Genomic DNA, 22,570 nt, shown 5'->3' on the forward strand with positions numbered 1-22,570 from the left:
ATCCTGTGTACAGTTCTCTCAAATTTCTCTTTCTCCCCGCCTCATGGTCGGATGGTTGAGTCTATGCTGGGCATGCGCAGTCCGGGGTTGGTTCCTGAGCGGGAAAAACGAAAAATGGCGCCGGGCGCAAAATAACAGAAACGGCGGAGAGTCAGACAGCTGGATCTGGGACACTGGGAAAGTGGGGCAGGGTGAGTATTGTTCTAATATCTGAGCCCTGGGAGGCCGGTTTGATTTCGCCACCCATCTCTCCGACTCTGATTCTCTTTGTTGTTAAGTACATATATATTCTCCCTATTTTTTCTCATTGTATTAATCGACAGTATTCTGGTTTTGAAGGAGGCTCAGCCAAAACTTTAGTTCCTTCCCTCCAGCGGCGGATTGACCCACTTATGACCATGGTCACTCACAGGATTGCCCCAATGTGATAAATCACGTATCAGAATTAGAGATGAAATTACAAGAAGACGTTCAAGGATTAGCGAAAAATAGGGGTGGCATGGTGACACAGTGGTTAGCACTGCTGTATCACAGTAAGAAGTCTCAACACAAGGTTAAAGTCCAACAGGCATCACAGTACTAGGGATCCGAATTTGATTCCGGACCTCGGGTGACTGCCTCTGTGGAGTTTGCAAGTTCTTCCCGTGTCTGCGTGTGTTTCCTTTGGGTGCTCTGGTTTCCTCCCATAGAGGAAACCTGGTGTTGTCAGACTTTTTACTGTGTTCCTCCCATAGTCCAAAGATGGGTTAGGTGGATTGGCCATGCTAAATTGCCCCTTAGTGTCAGGAACACCAGCTAGGGTAAATGCTTGGGACAATGGGGATAGGTGGGATTGTGGTTGGTGCAGACTCAATTGGCCAAATGGCCTCCTTCTGCACTGTAGGATTCTATGATTCTAACATATGTTAACAGTTGACAAATGCCTCTGTGCTCATATACTATACGTCCATGTCAAGATAGAAGACAATCACAAGGGAACAAAGTTCAGGATTAAAGATGAACTGCAGGATAATATAACATCCACAGAACTTGAAAAGACCAAAGTCATGACTGGATTGTTGAGCAATATTGAGGATCCATCCAGAGTTTCACTGAAGCGTTTGCACCTCTGCCATGTTGTTGTCCTGAAGCCCTGGTAAAAAGAAAGCTATGCCCAGGTGAGTAGTGAAACTTTGTTGCATTGGGTCAACTCCAACCCTTCTCAGCAAACACTGACGACAAGACAAAATAAAAAAGGATTAAAGGATGAGCGGCACAAAAGCTTGCAAAAACGCTCCTCTACTCCCATGCTTACATCAAGTGAAACCCCCATGCCTCCCCACAGAGTCGTCTTGGAAGACTTCAATTGGCATTAAGAGTGTAAGTTGCTTCATCATCTGTTCACACTACTCAGCTTTCGAAAAGTCACAGTCCTTGCTTGCCCTTGTTATGGTACCTGCTGATGAATTGTTTCCTGTGGCAAATGTCTGTAAACCATCAGCTCCAATTGGTGTATTCTAATGTTTACCTTTACATAAAGGTGATCCTTCCGCATCTTCCACGGCTTAAAAGGGTCCTTCTCGTCTTCCACAGAAATGAAGTATCTGTGCAACCCTTCATTTCTAATGGCTGTTCTTTTTCATTACTTTATCTTGTTCCATAATGGATAAATCAAAAATGCAGAATTCCATTTCTGGTTTAAAAAGTCTAAATTCAGATTGGAAATCTGAGGCCTTCCAATTGATGGTCAATTTACTGATGTTTTCTACATTCTAGATTTATAGGTGATTTGTAATCTCTATGCTGTGAAATAAATCAGTAATGCAGCTTTCCCTCTATTTTTTGTCTGCAGTTTAGATTTTTGTCACGCTCCTATAGAGCCATAAAATCCCTACAATGCAGAAAGGGGCCTACTGAGTCTGCACTGACTCTCCGAAAGAGAATCCTACTCAGGCCCTCCCTTATCACCCTAACCCTGCACATTTACCATAGTTAATCCATTTACCTTGACATCTTTGGACACTAAGGGGCAATTTAAAATGGCCAATCCATCTGACCTGCATATCCTTAGACTTGAGTACCTGCAAGAAATCCACGGAGAACATGCAATCCCCACAGTCACCCAAGGCCAGAATTGATCCTGCGTGAGGCAGCAGTGTTAACCACTGTGCATAAAACTGCCCCGTGACTTCCTTTCCAAGGAGGGGCAGTTTAAACTGGATGATCGGGTCATCCTCTCAGATATTTTCTCGCTTTGCATGTTTTTTGTCTTTTATGCAGGAATGACATCTGAGGATGTCTTAATGGCCCTGCAGCTTATTGGCCCAATTCAAAATCAACTACAGTGTGTCTTAACTGATTTGCTTCTAATCACTACTAATCACATTGTCTGTACCTTTAAGACTTGATTAGCTGTAAAGACTCGCATTCCAATCATTATTCTATAAATTGAATTTGTGTCTTTATATGCCCTGTTTGTGAAAAGAATTCCCACTCACCTGATGAAGGAGTAGCGCTCTGAAAGCTAATGGCATTTGCTACCAAATAAACCTGTTGGACTTTAACCTGGTGTTGTAAGACTTCTTACTGTGTTTACCCCAGTCCAATGCTGGCATCTCCACATAACCACTACTAATACAGCTATCCCACAAATCAAGTACTTGCTTCTAAAAAGTTTTGGCTGAAAATGGATTTTCAATGAATGTGGTAACTTGAGACCACAAATAAGGTAGTTGAATGTGTTGTTTAAAAGGAGGAACTCCTTACCGAAGTTTAACAATAGAACTATGAAAACAGGAGCAACTAGCACACAGATCTTGCTTGCAGAACCCAAACTTGCAGACTGAAAAGCCCACCCAAGTCAGCTCAGAATCCTCCACAGATGGCAGTCAAACAATTACATAAGAGAGGCTTATAAGAATGCTGTACTTGAAATGACGCTCTGTAACACTCCTCTAGCACAATGTCGTAACAATACAAGCGTCTAGCACTGGTGAATCTTGCATCGGTTGATCTGGAGTCATTGGTAAGAGGTAGATTGAGAATCTGTATGTAAACTTTTCTCTTTCCTTCCTACAACAGAGTCAACTGGCAGACCTGGAACCACAGGAATGGCTCCCTGGTGATTGTCCACAGCTGAATTGCCATCTGCTATGTAATCAGTAACGGGTGCTGACTCTGAAACTTTACCTGACTTGAGGTTGTACCACAAGCAAATGTGGTCTTGGAGTCTGTGAATAACTTCTGTTTTGAGTCTCACGACTCAAGATACAGGACCACCCCTAGTTACCACCAAAGTTTCTGATGTAAACCTGATCATCCAGTTTGAAGTGCCTCTTTGGAATGCAAGTAGTGTCATTCCTTCTGCTTCACTTGTCCCCTGCTTATTTGCAGTCGGAGACCTGGATGAAACAGTTCAAGATGAGCCTTCTGTCTTCTTCCTAACAGATTCCACTGGAGAGAGCCCAGTTGTGGATTGTGGCGTAATGTGGTACTGGGACAAAAATCTTGGGAGCATATCACTTGCCATTCTCTTCAATCCCTCCTTTAGAGTTTGAACATCTTGCTCAGCCAAACCACTTGAAGCTGGATGAAACAACGTGCTATGCACATGGTGTATACCATTCTCTTGCACACATTCCTGATGCACCTCACTTGTAAAAGTAGTGCTGTTACCTGAAACAAACAAACCAGGTAACCGGTGAGTTGTGAGAATTTGATGCAGCTTCTCAATTGTCACAGGAGCTGTAATATTACTCATGGTGAGTAATATCTATGACAATCAAAAACATGTGGTTCTTGCAAAGTCCACGTGCAATCTGGACCACAGCCTGTCAGGCAACTCCCAAGTAGAACCATGCAACGTATCTTGTTCATCCTTGAACGCGCTCTGATATTTTGTAACAACATTCTCAGTCACTTGCGTGTTTGATCTTGCCCCAGTTCAATGGAATTTTGCTGAACCAATCGTGTCTTAGCAAACCCAACCCTTCCCTTTCATCACAAGGAGGTGCATTCTGGTACGTTGCCTGTTATATGCAGTATGGAGTTCCAATGTCCAAAGCAAAGGTATGGACTCTATGGTGTATGTCCAAAGGTTAACCTCTGCATATTGCACATTTCTTATAATACGTTGATTAAGTTTATTTGAAAACTCCAACTGATATATGTACACATTACAAGGTAGCTCAACAGATACATTCTAGAGATTCAACAACTTCTATTTGTCATATCAACACCTCTAACCACTCACCCAGCACTAACTGTCTGCTGGTCACATGCTACTTTACATCTTGACTTCATGAACATTTACATATTCTCTTAAAGTGATATCACAACAGACATCATATGATGTAACTCACAAAGGTGCACAATATATTAGAGAACAGCTTTTTAACATTAGCATTCAGGATAGTCAAGGAACAACATCTGTCGAGGCTAAGGCAAGTTTGATCACACTAGATCTGTAAGAAACCAGATTATATAAAGCTTTTCTACAGCCATACAAGTTTTCATATTGGTGGTATGAATAATAAACTTGCACTTCAACACGTTCAAGCTTCAATCACAACCAATTATTTAACATCGTTGAAAAGATTTAGCAGGCTGCTAGCTATAAGAGCTATAATTTTGTAGCTGAATATGTTGAGAGAGATTCATTTTATTATAATCTGTAACAGAAATGCAATATTTTCAGATTTAAGTATTTCTTACATTTCTTCAATTATCCTGGGGTTAGTGCTGGCTGGATGAAACAGATTCTGATGTTTTCAAAGTTGAAAGCTGCTTTCTTTTAACCCTTGTTTGCCCCCTCCCTCCGACCAGCTGCTCTTTCTTCAGTGAGATCAATTTCTTGGTTTGTTCCCAGTTTGCTTCTGCTTGTGAATTCTGTGCCCCATCTCAGAGTTGTTTGAAAAGTTGGGTGGGATTCTGCCCAAAAAATTCTAAGTGTCGAATTTGCATAAAAACATCAAAATGAATCTTCCACACTCTTCTTCTTATTGGAGAGACCGGCAACATAGTGCTGGTGGGCCACTGCGGATGCACAAATCTGTCAGTGGCAAGATCGGCACGTGCTCAATAGCCCTGCATTGTTGGTCTCCCAGTCGCTGGCCAGCTCCACAATCCCTGCATTGCTGGTCAGCCATGCAATCCCCATTCCCCCAATTGTTGGCCACCCATGTGTACGTGGGCCAGCCTTGACCCCACCAGCCTCGACCTCACCTCTCCCATCGGCAGCCCCGACTGCTGGCTTCTCTCCTTCTGTCACCAAGCCCAAGTGCAGTGAGGCAGTGGCACCACCTGCCCCCACAGGCCTAATGCCCAGTGGGCAGTGCCAAAGTGCCCCCTTGAACATGTCACTTTGCCTGTTTGGCAATGCTAGCAGGCTAGGCTGGCATTGCCAAGCTAGCAATGCCCAGGGGGACACCCTCTCTTATCCCCAGCCTCCCTGGGGGGGTCTCGATAGTCCCCCTCCCCACTCTTCACTCCAGAAGGGTTGGGCAGCCAGCGGGGAGCTATTGTAAACCCTACTTGAGTGAAACACTCCTGGCGGAGGCGGAGAAACTCGTAAGCCTGCGGATTTCAGTCCCATGCCCGCTAAGGGGATGTACATCCTAATTTAAATACATTATGCAGCTTCATGCCAATTTCTGGCATAGAGCTGATGGTGCTGGAAATCCAGTGTCCGGAAACTCGCGGAGGCCAACTAAGTGGTCTCTGCTTGAGTCTGCCGGCCTGCTGCGCTGGAGAATTGCCCAATTTTTTTGAACGTTTTTGTGAACAGGTGTTTACTGTCTCATTTTGGGTTCTAGGACTAACATATGGGATTTACTCATCCACAGGGAGATTTTCTTTTTAATCTCAGAAGCTAAAATCTAGAAAATGTGAAGATTGTGGCTGGTATTATTTTGCTGTGGATTGATAACGTTGTCTCAGAAGCTGGGGTCAGAAGATCACGAATTGGAGAGAATCTGCCTCTGACATTTGCTGAAAGATAGAGGGCAGCCAGTGTTTGGCCTAGTGGCTGCCACACTGATTTTACTGATCACAGTAAAACCGCAGTACTCTAACAATGGGAACTGGCACCCTCACACTAAATGTGTGATTTTTGGCTCAACTTGCACCATCTATAATTGCAACCTGTACCTGGACACTGATACCATCAACTATTTGGGACTCCATTTTCATGATTCATTTGGGGAAGAAGCAGGAGATGGCAGCTCATGAAAAATCATTGGACTTCAGAGTTCTTTCGTGAAATTAGGATACTGCATTTGTGGGGTAGAACCATCAACAAAACTGATTGGGTAGAAATATCTATTTGTGTTATAATGCTGTACATTTTACAGTTTATGGGATCACTAAGTGTCTGGTATTTTCCTATATTCTTGTAGGATAGATTCAGTATGTTTAATGTGTGATATGATCATTGTCTGTTCCTTTGTGATTTTTCTCCTACATTCCTGTCTTTTTATATGAGGAGAGTGAAAGACCAGAAGGGAATTTGTGTGTAAGGGAGGGCCTCAGTAAATCTCCTTGAGTTACGTTCTAGAAACACCACCATCTCAACCCTGTATCATGATTATTGATGTCCCCTGGTTTCCAGTGTTCTGATGACAGTTGTTGACTTGAAGCATTAACTTGTTTTTCTTTTAACACATGTCTGCCTGACCTGTTACTTACTTCTGTTTTAATTCCTTGTCTCAAGGGTTCTGTGTTAAGTTGACAATGGAGGACCTTGAGTCACGATTCACTCATCTCCTTCAGCCTATTAGAGAGTTGACGAAGAACTGGGAGATTGATGTGGCAGCTCAGTTGGGGGAATATCTGGAAGAGGTAAGGTCATTGTATTGCTCAAAACTACTTGTTCCCTTGTGACATGAGTCAATGCCCCTTATTTGTCTCCGAATCCCCAATTCTTTCTGTTGATCTTGCTCTCGCTTTTTTGTCTTCCTCTGGCCATTGTCCATCACATATGTAAAATTTCAAATCCACACTTGATTGTTTTGCCCCTTGAGTGATGAGGCATTTCTAAACCAAATGGATTGTTTCAATTAATTAGTATCGCAGGTGGATTCAAAATGTCCTCCACCCAATCCTAGATTTAAGCTCCCAAAATATTTCCCTGTCAGTCTGATGCCTTTGAGTGTACCTATCACAGACTGTTTAAGTCAAATTAATTTAAGGTTGAATGGTTCTTCAACAAATAGCTCCAGGAGAAAGTAAATTGAATTTTGAATACAGGCAATTTCAGTCACTGACCTGTGAGGATAGGTTGGACAGGCTGGGTTTCTTTCCATTGGAGTTTAGAAGAGTGAGGATATAAGATGCTGAATAGTCTTCACAAGGTGGACGTGGACCCCAACCCTTCTCCAGTCTGGATAACGTCCATTTAATCCAATCCTGTTTCCTGTCTGTCAGTTGACTTTCTGTCCATGTGGCTACCGGGACAATTTCTCTTTTCCAGTTGGACCAGATCTGCATTTCCTTTGACGATGGGAAGACGACAATGAACTTTGCAGAAGCAGCACTTTTGATCCAAGGCTCGGCGTGTATTTACAGCAGGAAGGTCTGTTCATGCCATCCAGCTCTGGTGGGGAGGGATAATGTTTGGAAAGTGAGGGTGGGCTGGATGCAAAGATGGTAGACCCGGCTCGGTACAAAGAAAATTACAGCACTGAAACAGGCCCTTTGGCCCTCCAAGCCTGCACCAACCATGCTGCCCGACTTAACTAAAACTCCTTACCCTTCCAGGGACCATATCCCTCTATTTCCATCCTATTCACGTACTAGTCAAGACGCCCCTTAAAAGTCAGTATCGTATCTGCTTCCACTACCTCCGCCGGCAATGAGTTTCAGGCACCCACTACTCTGTAAAAAATCTGCCTCATACGTCTCCTTTAAACCTTGTCCCTCGCACCTTAAACATACGTCCCCTAGTAATTGACTCTTCCACTCTGGGAAAAAGCTTCTGACTATCCACTCATGCCTCTAATAATCTTGTAGACTTCTATCAGGTTTCCCCTCACCCTCCATCACTCCAGTGAGAACAAACCAAGTTTCTCCAACCTCTCCTCATAGCTAATACCCTCCATTCCAGACAACTTCCTGGTAAATCTTTTCTGTACCCTCTCCAAAGCCTCCGCATCCTTCTGGTAGTGTGGTGACCAGAATTGAACACTATATTCCAAGTGCGGCCTAACTAAGGTTCTATGAAGCTGCAACATGACTTGCTAATTTTTAAGCTTAGTACCCCGGCCGATGAAGGCAGGTGTGCCGTATGCCTTCTTGACTACCTTCTCCATCTGCATTACTACTTTCAGTGACCTGTGTACCTGTACACCCAGTTCCCTTGGCTGATCAATACTCTTAAGGGTTCTGCTGTTTACTGTATATTTTCTGTCTGTATTAGACCGTCAAAATGCATTACCTCGTATTTGTCCAGATTAAACTTCATCTGCCATCTCTCCGCCTGGGTCTCCAACTGATCTATGTCCTGCTGTATCCTCTGATGGTCCTCATCGCTATCTGCAAATCCACCAACCTTTGTGTCGTCTGCAAACTTATTAATCAATCTAGTTACGTTTTCCTCCAAATCATTTATATATATTACAAACAGCAAAGGTCCCAGCATTGATCCCTGAGGAACAGCACTTATCACAGCCCTCCATTCAGAAACGCACCCTTCCACAGCTACTCTCTGTTTTCTTTGACCGAGCCAGTTTTGTATCCACCTTGCCAGTTCACCTCTGATTCCATGTGACTTCACCTTCTGCACCAGGGTTCTTATCAAAGGCCTTACTGAAGTCCATGTAAACAACATCCATTGCCCTACCTTCATCAATCATCTTCATCACTTCCTCGAAAAACTCAGTCAAGTTCGTGAGACACGACCTGCCCTTCACATGGGCAGGGGCATGCATGTGTTGGGGAGGAATATTGGGACGTGTTGAGTTTGGTTTGGGACAGTGGGATGGTTCTGGGAATTGATTATCCTTCATTCTTGATACACTGATATTTGTTAAGGTAATGAAGTATGCCTGATGAGAGGGGCAAAGCAAAATTTTAAAAGTTGAGGTATTTAATATAAAGTTTGGAAAGGTACATGATCAAGTCTACTATGGATTTGGTCTGATAATAGCTCAGGAATTCTTTAAGTTGCTGCTGCCTGCCTTGTTGAGATTGAATTGGATGTGAGGATGTTTTCCTTTTCTCCACAGGTGGAATACCTGCATTCTCTGGTGTACCAGGCACTGGACTTGATCTCCAACAAAAAGTAAAGAACTCTTGTAATAACTAAAAAGCACCAACCATGGATTAATGCCTCAGGAAGATTACGCCACGTAGTATATAAACATAAGGGTTCTGTAATCAGTACTAGATGTTGTGTTATGTTCTATAAACAGGTTTACGTTGATATCAGTATATTGTGCCTAGTGGAACAATGTTTGTTAATATTTCTCTCCAAGCTGGTTATATATGTAGATACTTTGCCCAATAGTACATTGTTTCATTACAGGAGTATCCAACTAAACACTGTTAATGCAATAATGTGCTAAGTACATAAATATTACACTCAAATAATGTAATTACAGGAATGTTGCTCTCAGTAACACTTATTACAGGAGTATTGTAAATGGTAATGGGCTGTGTGCTATATCAGCAACATTGCACCCAGCAACAATCTGTGCTGCGGTGAAGTTGTGATATCCAATACAGTCTGTGTTACTAAGGAACTGTAAAATTGGGTAAAAGTCTGTTTGTTATCAGGTGTGGAAGGTTTGTTAAATTGGAGAGGATTGTTTTCTCTTTTCTCTCCAAAGTAGAATTTTTTTTATACAAAGGCGCTCTGGCTGCAGGAACTGCTTTAAATGTCATTTTTGTGTTTGCTATTTTAGGCGGAATCAAAAGGTGTCATCTGTGAGGGATGATGGTACAGATAGTGACGTGTCTTTGGCGAATGACAAGACTGATTGGGAAGTAAGGAGCACTGACTCTGGATTTACTGCTCACTAGCTATGAAGTTAATTAGATATAAGTGACTGAAGTCAAATAATGATCTTTCATCTGTTTATCACCAACAATTTAAAATATTCAGATTCTGCAATTGTTATGGCAGCTGTTCATGAGATTGAAGCAGTTATTCTGATATTGAACACTGATGCATGTGGGTGGGTTGGCGGAGGGGTGGAACTAAAGATATATGAGCCAACATTTAAATGAACCTGAAACCAAGTGGGATGCATTACTTTTCATGGTCAAAATGAACAAATATCCTTCTGTAGAAACAGGATTGTAAATGTGTATCCCCTTGAGAGCTGTGCTGGGCTATGCCCCTTGGGGCCACATGGTTTGATGTCATATTGTTCATGCCTTCAGATTCCAGCATCATAATGGTCACTGCTTTGCCGTGTACTATTGCTTCTATAATCTGTTGTAAAAGGTTAGCCAGATGAGATCTGACACAGAAAGATGGAAGATGTCACTAACTGCTGAAATCCTTGCTTTCTAGTTTTTGTCTCTTGATGATATTGAATGTCCATCAAAACACAACATTGATTTGCAGAAGGATCACAGTTCAAATGTAAGTTACCCTTATTTATGATTCCTCAGATTTTCGACAGTGCAATGTGGTTATCAGCCGCCCCTGCTCTACCCAGTAGAGCTGAAGTTCAACACCAGATTTCACCACAGTGAGATCCGAGGTAGGGAAGTAGTGGGTATGGATCAGAAGAGAGTGGGAATTAAAAGTAAAGGAAGGGGGAAGCCTGATCCATAGCAGGGTGGGCAATTTGCCTGTGATGTAAAGTGGAACTGACATAGAACTGAAGCTCTGGAGCAAGACCAGGCAGTGAGGAGTGGCCCAAAGAATTGACAAAAGACAGCAAGCACCTGGAATAGATGATCAAATGACAGGGTTGGTAATAGAAGTAGAAGCTGATGGTAGGAGAAAGGCAAAATGAAAAAAATGGGTTTGAGCATTTGAAAAACCACAGAGCAATACTGAAAGATGATTAAACTTGGGTAGGAAAGAACATTTGAGACGTCACATTGGACTGAAGTGTTGAGGGCGGGGGGGTTATAGAGATCTAACATGGGAGAGGTGGAACCTTATTGCCCTATGCTTTCTTCTCTCGATGCTATAGGTTGTGACTATTATCCCACTAACGCCGATGGCACTGGTACCCCTGGAAGAAATTGAGAAAAAGAACAATCCACTCTTCAGGTATGGAGTTTGCTGCCCCACAGCAAATTAAGATACAGTAGATGATCCAATTAGTATGTCCCAAAGCTATATTGTGAAAGCCTTTCTAGATGCCAGCCGTAATGGTTTTATAAGTTTCAGGCAGCTTTATTTCAGTTGCTGGTGGAGATTAGTTCAGTGCAACAAACTGGATAATGTATGGCTGTTTGCTACTAAATTAGCAATTGACTAGCTGGAGAAATGTAGGTATCACATTCTTACAATATAATGTGCTTCTGAGTCTGGAATTAGTGATTTGGGACTTTACTTTGTACGTAACCCATAACTATACCTGCCCTGGAGATGTTTGATGGAATCACATTGAGAGAACTTACTCTTTATCCAACCTGTGTTGTTCCTTGCTCTAGGAGTGCTTGATGCTGAGATTAAGTTCAGTTTAAGCTTCATTTGCCAGCACTGATGCATTATATCTTGAGAATAGTAAATGTCTTAGATTTGGGGTATAGTGATGTTGAATGCTACGTAGCCTGGTGAGGTAAAGTTACTGAGGAGCTCTGAGGCTGAATTCTAGGAGCTAAAGGCAGGTGACCACCTGTTGACTGGTGTTATACTGAATCACATGGCATAGGAAGGCTACAGGTTACCTTTTCTGCTAATCTCTGCTGTCTGTGGTTAATTATAAGGAACAAAAACAGTACAACCTCCTGGTAATCTGTTGTGGTAAGCACGTATGGATGTTGAGTGAGAAAAGGGTGAGGATTGGGCTCAGAGTTGGGTCTCATCCTTTCACATTTGGTCAAGGTGTTGATACTGTCTTGCCTTCACTTTCCAGAAGTAGAGAGCCAATGAACTGGACTTCATCAGGTACAATAGAAAGGGCTTGGGGAGGGGAGAGGACAGCAAAGTAGTGTGGAGGGATTGAAGAAAACACAAGCATTTGCCACCCACTGTGTAAAAAAAAAAGTTCCTCCTTACATCTGCATTACATCCTTGCCTAAAACCTTAAATCTATGTCCTCTAGTCCTTGTACCGTTAGCCAGTGGGAATATCTTTTCTTTCTCTACCTCATGGACCTGTTATAACTATATGTACATTTCTATCAAATCTCTCCTTTATTCCAAGGAGAACAGCCCCAGTTTCTCCAAACGAAACTCATAGCTAAAATCCCTTATACCTGGAAGCATTCTAGTAAATCTCCTCTGTACCCTCTCATCCGGCCTAAAATGTAATGATGAATACTGTACACAATACTCTGAGTTCTGATCTGATCAGAATTTTGTAAATATTCAGCATAAATTTCCTGATTTTGTACCAAATGAAGTAGAAATCATATTTACTTTGCTAATGACTTTCTCAGCACGTCCTGCTATTTTCAAAGATCTATATACATGAACCCACAGGATTCTTCTGTTCCTACACACACTTAGAAGTGAGATCTTTATTACCTCCCTCTATCCCTTTTGTCAACTTGCATCTCATACTTCTCCACATTAAATTTAAGCTGCCACATTTCTGCCCTCTGCTGGTCTATGTCCTGTTGCAATCAACTGGTAACATTCTCATTCACCTCCACATCTCCAAATTTGGTAATGATGTAATGCATGAAATATTTGAAGACCAAGTGAATGAAGTTTGGGAAGCCAAAGGAAAAAATCCTCAGTTATCAACCTAACAGGTTTTCCATTTCATTGTAGCCGAAGAGGAGAGATTCTTGGTAGCCGCAAGGATTTTCGAATGAATACTTGTACCCCTCACGCCACAGGTGCCTTCATGTTGGAACTGGCCAACGTGTCACCGATGAGCTATCTGAACAGGCAACAGCAGGACAATGCAGAGCACAACAAAAACGGTAATTAACTGTGCGCCAGTGAACACTTCACCCATTGTCGTGTTGTGGGCTCTTGTTGTGAGTGAGTCGGTGTGTCGTTGTTTCCAGTATTGTTCTGTGCTGAACACAGAGTTTTATTGGAGCATGGATGATTTGCTGTAGGGATTCATTGAGACACAGACCATTTCAGCTTTTAAAGGAAAAATAGGTTATTTATTTTTCAGCAAAGTTACAGAGCTAAGGGGGGGTGAGCGTAGCAGTGGATTGATTTGGGATTCATACGGGATTCTAATGGGTAAGAGTGAGGCAGTGGATTTAGTTTAGGATTAATATAGGAGTTTGGGGAGGGAGCAAAGAGTAGGATTAGTTTGCGGGGAGTGAATTGGGCAGTAAGATTAGTTTCCGCTTTAGCGGATTCAGAGAAGGCAAAGTGAGCGAATTCGCCCGTGTTTCTAAACATTAAACAGTTCCTTGATTAAAAAAAAACTTCAAGTTGATCACCTCAAATCTCCACTGTCCAAACGGAATGCAGCCTGACATTCTCAAATTTAAAATTCCTGACTATGTCTCTGTTGACACCTTTACTGCCCTGATTTGTCTGGTTGCTTGTCCAACAATCAGTAGTTTTCTCCAACTAGATAGTGGGAAGACACTGGGCACCATCCCTTTACCTGGCAACTGTCTGAAGCTGAACCAGATCATTTGAACCATGGTACTTTGTTTTAGATGAATTTCTGGCTTCAAGTCCACTTAGTCAGAACTGCCTACTTCCAACTTTGTCACATTGTCCCATTCTGAAATCTGAGCTTTTATTTACTGAAACCCTCATCAGGCCTTTATTACTTCTAAGCTTCACAACTGTAATCTCTCCCAGTTGGCCTCTCATTTTCCACCCTGTTACCACGTGGTCATTCAGAACTCTGCTGTAGTATCTTAACTTGCATCTGGTCCTTGCCAACATTACCCTTCTGCTTACCAACCTTCACTGGTTTCCAGTCTGACAGTGTTTCAATTTTAAAGTTCTCATCCATATTTCCAATTCCCTCCAGGACTTTGCCTCTCCTTATCTCTGTAGGCTCCAGCCCAACCCAGTGGCTTCTGTGCGGCTTCATTTCTGGCATGGTGCCACATTAGCAGCCATACTTTTAGCTGCTTAGACGCCAAGCTCTGGAATTTTCTTTCGTCAACCTCTGTGAAGATAATTGGCAAAAGAAAACAAGGAAAGATTAGAATTTTCTTTTCCACTTTATTGTAACCTTGATTGCACCACCTGAAAAGGTGAACAGAAATACATTCAATAACTCAGAAGGGAATTGGATTAATCATTGAAGATAAAAATTTGCAGGACTAAGGGAAAAGAGCAGGCATGTGGGACTAATTGGATAGCTTTTTCAAAGAGCTAACATAGGCACGATGGGCCAAATAGTCTCCTCTGCTGTCAGTAATTATAAGGAGGGCAGATGTCTCCTGAGATTAATGCTGGTGCTTGCTGAGTGCACAGAAGGCTGTGTGGAGCATGTGATATGGGCACAGGCAGGTTACACAACAGGAATGTGATAATTAAACTGCGCCTTACATCGTTTACAGGCCGACAGAGTTTTCCAGAAGACATGGGGATGGATAGCAGTGACTGTCAGGCTCCTGTTCCAGTACTGAACTTTTTGGATGAAGGGGGTAAGCATGTTACTCCAGAGAACTTGATGCAAGTTCTTTTTCAGGTTTAAACAGTGATTTGGGCTGAGGAATGCAGCAATTCTTTTGCATAGGCTACTTTGCCTCTTATGTTGAGTATATTTCAGGATTGACAGACCAATCTGGTATTTCACATTAACTCATGCAAAATAAACAAGTGGTACATTTCACCAGGTGCATGTTACAGAGATCTCAGTGGTTATTTTCACACTAACTTAGATTGTCAACTGTGTGGCCCGGAAGGTGCTACCTCCTACTGTTCCATAGGCCAGCCACCTTCTGGTCCCTTGCATATGGAAGGGAAGAATCACAGTTGAACTTTGTTTTATCTTTGTCTAACTTTTATGGCCCAGTGATTAAGAACAGGATCCTTGAATGATCCTATTCTGTTCAGCATCCCTAGTTCAGGGATACTGAGCCTTGTTTTGATGATATGCAGGCTAAGCACTATACAGGGTACCTGCTTTCTTGGTGATGCACTCTTACGTAAGATCGATACAGTTCGCTATTAATCACAGCCAACCCACAGTGAAATATCTGATGCAGAAGGCCCATCGTTCTTATAGGTCAGATGCACAGTCCACAACTCTCCAGCTGAAAGTCTGGCCAACAGAACATAGAAAAACTACAGCACAAACAGGCCCTTTGGCCCACAAGTTGCGCCGATGATATCCCTACCTACTAGACTTACCTATAACCCTCAATTCTATTAAGTCCCATGTACTCATCCAGAAGTCTCTTAAAAGACCCTATTGAATTTGCCTCCACCACCACCGACGGCAGCCGATTCCACTCACCCACTACCCTCAGTGAAAAATGTACGCCTCATTTCTCCTCTGTACCTACTACCAAGCACCTTAAACCTGTGTCCTCTCGTAGCGACCATTCCAGCCCTGGGAAAAAGCCTCTGAGATGTTGAGAGGTATAGATCCGCCCGATCTATACCTCTCAACATCTTATACACTTCTATCAGGTTTCGTCTAAGGAGAAAAGACCGAGCTCCCTCAACCTATCTTCATAAGGCATGCCACCCAATCCAGGCAACATCCTTGTAAATCTCCTCTGCACCCTTTTATTAGCTTCCACATCCCTCCTGTAATGAGGCAACTAGAACTGAGCACAGTACTCCAAGAAGGGTCTGACCAGGGTCTTATAAAGCTGCAGCATTATCTCCCGACTCCTAAACTTAATCCCACAATTGATAAAGGCCATTACACCAAACGCCTTCTTAACCACATCTTCTATCTGCGAGCCGATTAAAGAGTCCCATGGACCCGGACCCCAAGGTCCTTCTGATCCTCTACACTGCTAAGAGTCTTACCCTTGATATTATACTCCTTCATCCCATTTGACCTGTCAAAATGGACCACTACACATTTATCCGGGCTGAAGTCCATCTGCCACTTTTCCGCCCAGCTTTGCATCCTATCAATGTCGCGCTGCAACTTCTGACATCCCTCCAGACTATCCACAACACCACCAACCTTCGTGTCGTCAGCAAACTTACCACCTCATCCCTCCGCTTCCTCATCCAGGTCATTTATGAAAATTATAAAAACATAGAATAAATAAAATTATAATATAATTATAAAAAATATTTAAAAACAGCCCCCAATCTCTGCCCTAACTCCAATCAACTTGCACATTTTTCTGAACGTTTTGAATTTCTATCTCCATGTAGTCTCCATTGTAGCTGACAATGGAATATGTGTTTCCTCTCCTGGTATAGAGAAACAAGCATCTTAACTCTCCTAGTATGCAGCTGCAAATGTAATTTAAAGTTGCTATAGCACAATCAAACTACCAGTTGAATAAGCAGGATGTAGACACTGTGATCTGAAAGCAGATGAATCCTCCGGATCCATGACATTTGTTGTCTGGAAACGGGCAGACACTTGGACCAGTTTGTGTTAAAACACTTTACCCAGATGCCTTACTCATGACATGGACAAAGGACCAAGACTCTGTCCAGGGAGCAACCCGAATTTTCTTAATAAATCCTTCACTATTCAAAAACAACTCTTAACTTCCCAGAGTAACCAAATAATTCATGCTATTATTCTGACATTTCTGATACCCCCTTTGCCGATGATCTTGGCTGAGCTGCTCAGTCTAGTCTGCTGAGCTCTGTCTTCAAATCCAGGGTCATCTCGGCGAAGATTGGTCTCGCATGCCCTCTTCCATCGTCACTGGGTCTCCGCTTAGTCTTCGCTGTAGATTGAGTCTTTGCTGGGGGTCGACTTGAGTCTTTGCTGGGGCTGGTCTCCAAATCTCTCCTCTTATCCCCCTCTTAGCACCCTTCTGGAAGATTCTCTGGCTTCCAGCCAATGAGGTCATTGGGTAGGGGTCACAGCACCGAATGGGGTTACCGATTCTATAAATGGAGAACGCCAGAGCCCCTAGGTGTCCATTTCTGGGTGTACGAGATGCACGTAACCGCTTGCCATTTAGGGTAACAGTGGGAATCCGAGGTGCCAGAGAGTCTGGCCAAAACTGGGGAACACACGAGTGCTGTCCTTATTTAGTAAGGGCTGAGCCCGCTTCTGGTTTCTGCTACCAGGGCAAGTTCAGGCTTGTCTCTGACCTCTGCCTGAATTCTCAGTGGAGGCTGTTGACTGCTGTTTATTTAGATTGTCCAATTCTGTATTGGGCTTAGTTGCTTAAGCCGTCAGCCACTTGACTACACATGCCATATCTTTTTATATCCAATTCCTCCCCCATCTCCTGAAGGACTTTCTTGAATTTAAAAGCTGGCTGAAGTCAGGCTGCTACAATCAGCCTCAGTGATCTTAAGCCCCAGAAAGAGACCGAAGTCTTGGATCCTTGGATCCTACTCCTCACTATCCAGTGCCTCCACCAGCTGCAGCACAATCATATCAATACCAGTTGTCCACAGTATAGGGCTCATTTGTATTACTAAGGCAAACACCTTACAACACTGTGAAACATTAGCTTACTCCACTCAAGCCAGGAATCACATTTGGGACCTTGCAGTATGTTCCTGAATACAGTTGTGGAATTGTTGGCAAGTAGATTGAGGATTGGAGTGTGTTTAGGGCTTGGAGTAGAGACTTGGGATGGATTTGGGGTGAATGGTGGGGTGAGGGTGGCTGTGGCTGTGGGTGGGCTGTGCCCAATTCTGGTGATTTGTTTTGAATAAGTAAGTGGGTATATTATATTGCTTGTGTGTTATCCCATACCCCAGTCCTGGATCTCTTTAGTTGTTTCCATTGAGAGTTGCCTGTGAGAATAATCTAGACAAAGCCTTCAATATATGCTCTTACCTCAGGTCCCACAGGCGGTGATGGTGATGACGACGGTAATGCTGATGGTGGTTTCTTTCCACCTTTGGTAGAGGGCGAGGTAGTTCGGGAACATATTGCACATCAGAAGGTCAGTGCTGGTTTGGGATGGGGTCTGAAGAATGGAGACTGTTTACGGTAGACTGGTACTAAATTGTGAGAACTGTTGGTATAATTCCTACTTCATGTCCCTGCAGGCTGTTGGTGAAGATCGAGGTTACATGCTGCGTCAGAGGGGGCCAACAGTGCCTGACAAGGTACACACTAAGGTAATGTCAACAAATCCTGCAAACAGTTTTTCTGTGCTTCATTTAAAAAGGGAACTGCAGAAAGTCTGAAATCACAACAGAAAAGATGAGCCCAGCTCAGTCAGCCTTGCAAAGTCCTTCTCACCAGCATCTGGGTACCTGTACCAAAATTAATGGGGCTGCTCAAAACGTACCCACCAGTTGGTGTCCCAGGGACCCCTCCCACTGGCAAGACAGACCAACCAGAGGGATTGGCTCAGGAATCCTCAATGTTGACTCCAATTTCTGTGATCGGGTCAAACATGGCAAAGGAAACGGGGTTGAGAAATTTCTGCCATTTAGTGAAATTCTGGACGCTTGGATGAAGAACTCCACCTTTTAAAATAATTTCCCCAACTCTGTGGGTGGGGCGATACATGCGAGTGTGTGAACGGGACAGTGCAGTATGTGTGACTTTGCGCCGTGCGCCATTGGTGTGTTTGCGTGCATGTGCATGGGAAAAAGGGGGGTTTCTCTGAGTCTTCTGTAACCAGAAAGTATGAAGAGCTTGGTTGAAATCTAATAATTCCATCTATTTGAAGCATTTGCATTCCACTAAAGAGGATAAAAAGTGGTATAATTACATGGTTCCTTGTCACAAAAAATTTCAAACCTTTTTGTTTTTAGCCAGTCTTGTTCTCAAGGAAATATCCTGCTGATTAAATTAGTACTCTTCACATTGACAGCACTTGGAATAAGTACTGAGTAGCAAGGACACTGAATGTTATTCTGGGGGGCTTCAATATCCTTCAGCAAGAATGGTTTGGTAGCACCCTGACTGATTGAGCTGGTTGAGTCCTGAAGGGGACAGCTGTGAGACCAGGCCTATGTCAGATGTCGAGTCAACCACTTTGAGGAGCAAGTCTTATTGACCTTGCTCTTGGATACCTAGCTGTCACAAATACACCTGTCCATCACAGTGTTGATGGAACTGATGTTCTGTGGCGAAAAGGTCCTGTTTTCACCCCGAAAACCCCATCAATCATGTTGGGTGGCACTATTGCTGTGATAAATGGGATAGATTTAAACCAGAGAAACTTTAAACTAAACATCCATGAGGTGCTGTGGGCCATCATTGGCCCACATCCCAATGTGGAATCTCATGACTTGGTGTATCCTTCACCTTGCCATTATCATCAGTCAGTTCAGTGACGAGTCTAGAAGAGCATGTCAAGAGCAGCACTAGGTGCACCGATTGTTTAGGTGTCTGCTTGATGCAGTGAGGACAGGCAGCACAGTGACACAGTGGTTAGCACTGCTGCCTCATTGTGCCAGGAACCCAGATTTGCTTCAGCCTGTATCACTATGTGGAGTCTGCATATTCTCCCTGTGTTTGCTTGGGTTTCCTCCTGGTGCTCCGGCTTCCTCCCACAGTCCAAAGCTGTGCGGGTTAAGTTGATTGGACATCCTGAGTTGCCCCTTAGTGTCAGGGGGATTAGGAGGGGTTATGGGTATAGGGCCTGGGTGGGATTGTTGCTAGTGCAGACTCAATGGGCCAAATGGCATCCTGTACTGTAGGGAATCAGTGATTCTAGATGTATACTAAACATCATACAATTAACAAAGCTAAGCAATCTCCCAATGTACCAAGCATTTCAAAGCCACATCCAGTTATGAATCGTGGTGGATGATACAATTAAATAGTCAGGAGTTGAATATTTCTAATCTCAGCAATGGCAATAGCCCAGCACATGCCTGCAAAAGATTACTTTGAAGCATATGGAGTCTTCAACCAAAAATGCAGAGTAGATATCAATGTTGGCCCACTCTGAAGTCCCCACCATCAAATGCCAGTCTTCAACCAGTTGATTCAATCCATGTAATATCAAGAAACAGCTGAATGCATGCATGCAGCAAAATGCTATGAGCTCTGACAACATCTCCCCTGTGGTGCAGAAGTTTTGTGTTCTGGATTACACAGGCCACTGGTCAAGGTTTCAGCTGTAACACTGCGACTACCCAGGAAAGTAGCACATTACCCAGGCACGTTCTGCCCACAAGAAGCAAACAAATCCATTCCAGCCAAGTAGCATTGGATTGTTCTGCCTTTTATCATCAGCAAAGTGACTGAAAGTCTGGTTAATAGCACTAACAAGGGCAAGTCTATCTGTCAAGTGTAGCGCGTAATGTAAATTGTAATCATAGGACAATGTAACATAAAAGATGGCCATTTGAAAGAGTCAATGAACACTAGATATGCCAAAAGGAAATCCCAGTCAGTCCCACTTCCTTGCCATTTTCCCCGTTGTCCTTGCATTTTTTCCCCAATTTACTTTTGAAGGCTGTGTTGAATCTGTTTCCACTTCCTCACCAAGCAGCATTATCCAAATCCTAACCATTTGTTTCTTTATGCTGCTTCTAGTTCTATTGCCAATCGCTATAAATCTTCATCCTCTGGTGAAATACGCTCCAGCATCTGGAAACAGTTTCTGCCTGATAAGGGCGTGAAAACAGAGTGGAAACCATCTTTGGGTCCAGTAGGAATTGTATCTAATTCTGGACACTGCGTTTTATGAAGAACTTGAAGACTTTGGACAAAGAAAAGATTTACTAGAATGATTCTGGGCTTTGTTCTGGAGTAAAGGGTTACAGTTACGTGAATAGGCTGGAAAAACTCTTTTTAGAATAAAGGAGGCCAATAAAACAATAAAGGTGGCTTCTGCATGTCACCCATATTTCTGAGCCATATTGATAAGTTGGGCAGAAGACTGACTTACGCACGATTCTCTTCTGAGTGTGTGGAGATGACATTAACACATACTGAGCCACAAGCGATCTCAGTTTTGTTTTCTTGGATTTCAACCAGTTGAGGTTGAAAAGTTTTCTGTCCATCCTGTAGACAATGTCCACTCCGCTGGGAAGCTCTTTCTTGACAAGGTGAAGGATGGTGGTGATGGAGAAAAGGGTGGGAGACAATAACACATCCCTGCTTGACTCCAGACTTGATATCAAAGATTTCTGTTTTACTTCTGTTGGTAAGAACTGCTGCTAACATCTTTTTGTGGAGGAGTCGGAGGATATTGATGAATTTCTTTGGACAGCCAGCCTTTAACAGGATCTTCCATAGGAATTCACAATGAACTGAGTCAAAAGCCTTGATCAGGTCAATAAAGGCCATGTAGAGTGGTTGAAGCTGTTCCTGGCATTTCTTTTGAAGCTGTTGAGCAGTGAAAATCATGTTTGCTGTTCCACAGTTTGGTCAGAAATCACACTGGCTTTCTGAGAGGATTTCTTCAGAGACTGGGAGAAACAAAGGAAAACCCAGGATTTGGGTGATTATCTTCCCAGCGATAGAGAAAATATGGAGACAAGTGCTGAAGATAGATCTGCTCGTGGGGCCTTGAATACGGTAATGGATTGAGTGATTGAGACAGATGCAGAATTTAACCCAAGTAGGCATTGAATGAGATTCTCAGAGTGGAGCAGGGGGAATTTGGTGCACTTGAGCACCACTCCTGAAACTTAAGTAATTAATTCACTGACATTTTGGGGTATTGCTGAAGGATTGCAGCACAGGAGGGCCTTGGTCATGGAGTGCTGCACTGTCAGAGGGATGTGCTGTCTTAATCCTTCAATTAACATCAAAACCAGTTAATCTGATCATGTATCTCCTTGCTGTTATGGATCTTGCAATAGTTGCCACGTTGAATACAACTATCTAAATGCAAGTTCTCTTTTTCTTATTGATTGTTATTCTTGCTTCTTTGCGTGTAGGAAGTGCTCGATCCTTGGAGGAGCCTGGATCCTTTTGAAGCCACAGAAGACAAGCCATTCAAGAAAGGTACTTTGTTGAATGTGCCCAAATTCTATCTTGACAATGCCAGAGCTCTGTTGAGAGGGAGGAAATCCAGACATGGAGACTTAACCTCAAACAACATTTCTTAGATTCAACAGGGAAGATCAATGGCCTTTTTAAGAGGCAAGCTGGGGTGGAGTAATGACCGACTGGCAGCTGTCTGATTGTTCCATCATTCTTTGTATATGCCTTTCCCCCTGACCGCCTGTTATATCTACTTCAAGGAACACCATGATTGAGATTTAAGCTCTTCTGTTGCTAACCTGTACCTCACTTACCCTCTTTTTAAATTGCTGATCATGTTGGCAGAACGGTGTGCAGGATAGCAGAGAATGAGTTGCAGTTTGCAGTAAAACACTTGTGTGAATGCAGCAGTGTGATGCCTAAGAGAAGGTGCGGCTGAACAGTTTGAGGAGGTGAGAACTATCAGCTTGGGAAGGATAGTCTGCACCTGGCTGCAGAGCATTTGTATTAGTTCCC

At 43.2% G+C, this 22,570-nt stretch overlaps 1 protein-coding gene across 1 annotated transcript in view; it reads left to right on the top strand.

Annotated features, from left to right (window-relative positions):
* The first annotated feature begins 100 nt into the window (after positions 1-100).
* ncaph2 (non-SMC condensin II complex, subunit H2) overlaps positions 101-22,570 on the top strand; it is a 36,218-nt gene continuing 13,748 nt past the window's right edge. Inside the window, exons 1-12 of the mRNA XM_080207888.1 lie at positions 101-191; positions 6,689-6,816; positions 7,448-7,549; positions 9,201-9,256; positions 9,879-9,960; positions 10,493-10,564; positions 11,127-11,206; positions 12,880-13,034; positions 14,601-14,687; positions 17,995-18,098; positions 18,205-18,276; positions 22,009-22,075. Coding sequence (XP_080064014.1) covers positions 6,709-6,816; positions 7,448-7,549; positions 9,201-9,256; positions 9,879-9,960; positions 10,493-10,564; positions 11,127-11,206; positions 12,880-13,034; positions 14,601-14,687; positions 17,995-18,098; positions 18,205-18,276; positions 22,009-22,075 — 985 coding nt within the window. The 5' untranslated portion in view covers positions 101-191; positions 6,689-6,708. The remainder of the gene's footprint in view (positions 192-6,688; positions 6,817-7,447; positions 7,550-9,200; positions 9,257-9,878; positions 9,961-10,492; positions 10,565-11,126; positions 11,207-12,879; positions 13,035-14,600; positions 14,688-17,994; positions 18,099-18,204; positions 18,277-22,008; positions 22,076-22,570) is intronic.

This window comes from Carcharhinus amblyrhynchos, chromosome 19 (assembly GCF_965287045.1).
Source record: "Carcharhinus amblyrhynchos chromosome 19, sCarAmb.v2.hapA, whole genome shotgun sequence".
Taxonomy (NCBI): Eukaryota; Metazoa; Chordata; class Chondrichthyes; order Carcharhiniformes; family Carcharhinidae; genus Carcharhinus; species Carcharhinus amblyrhynchos.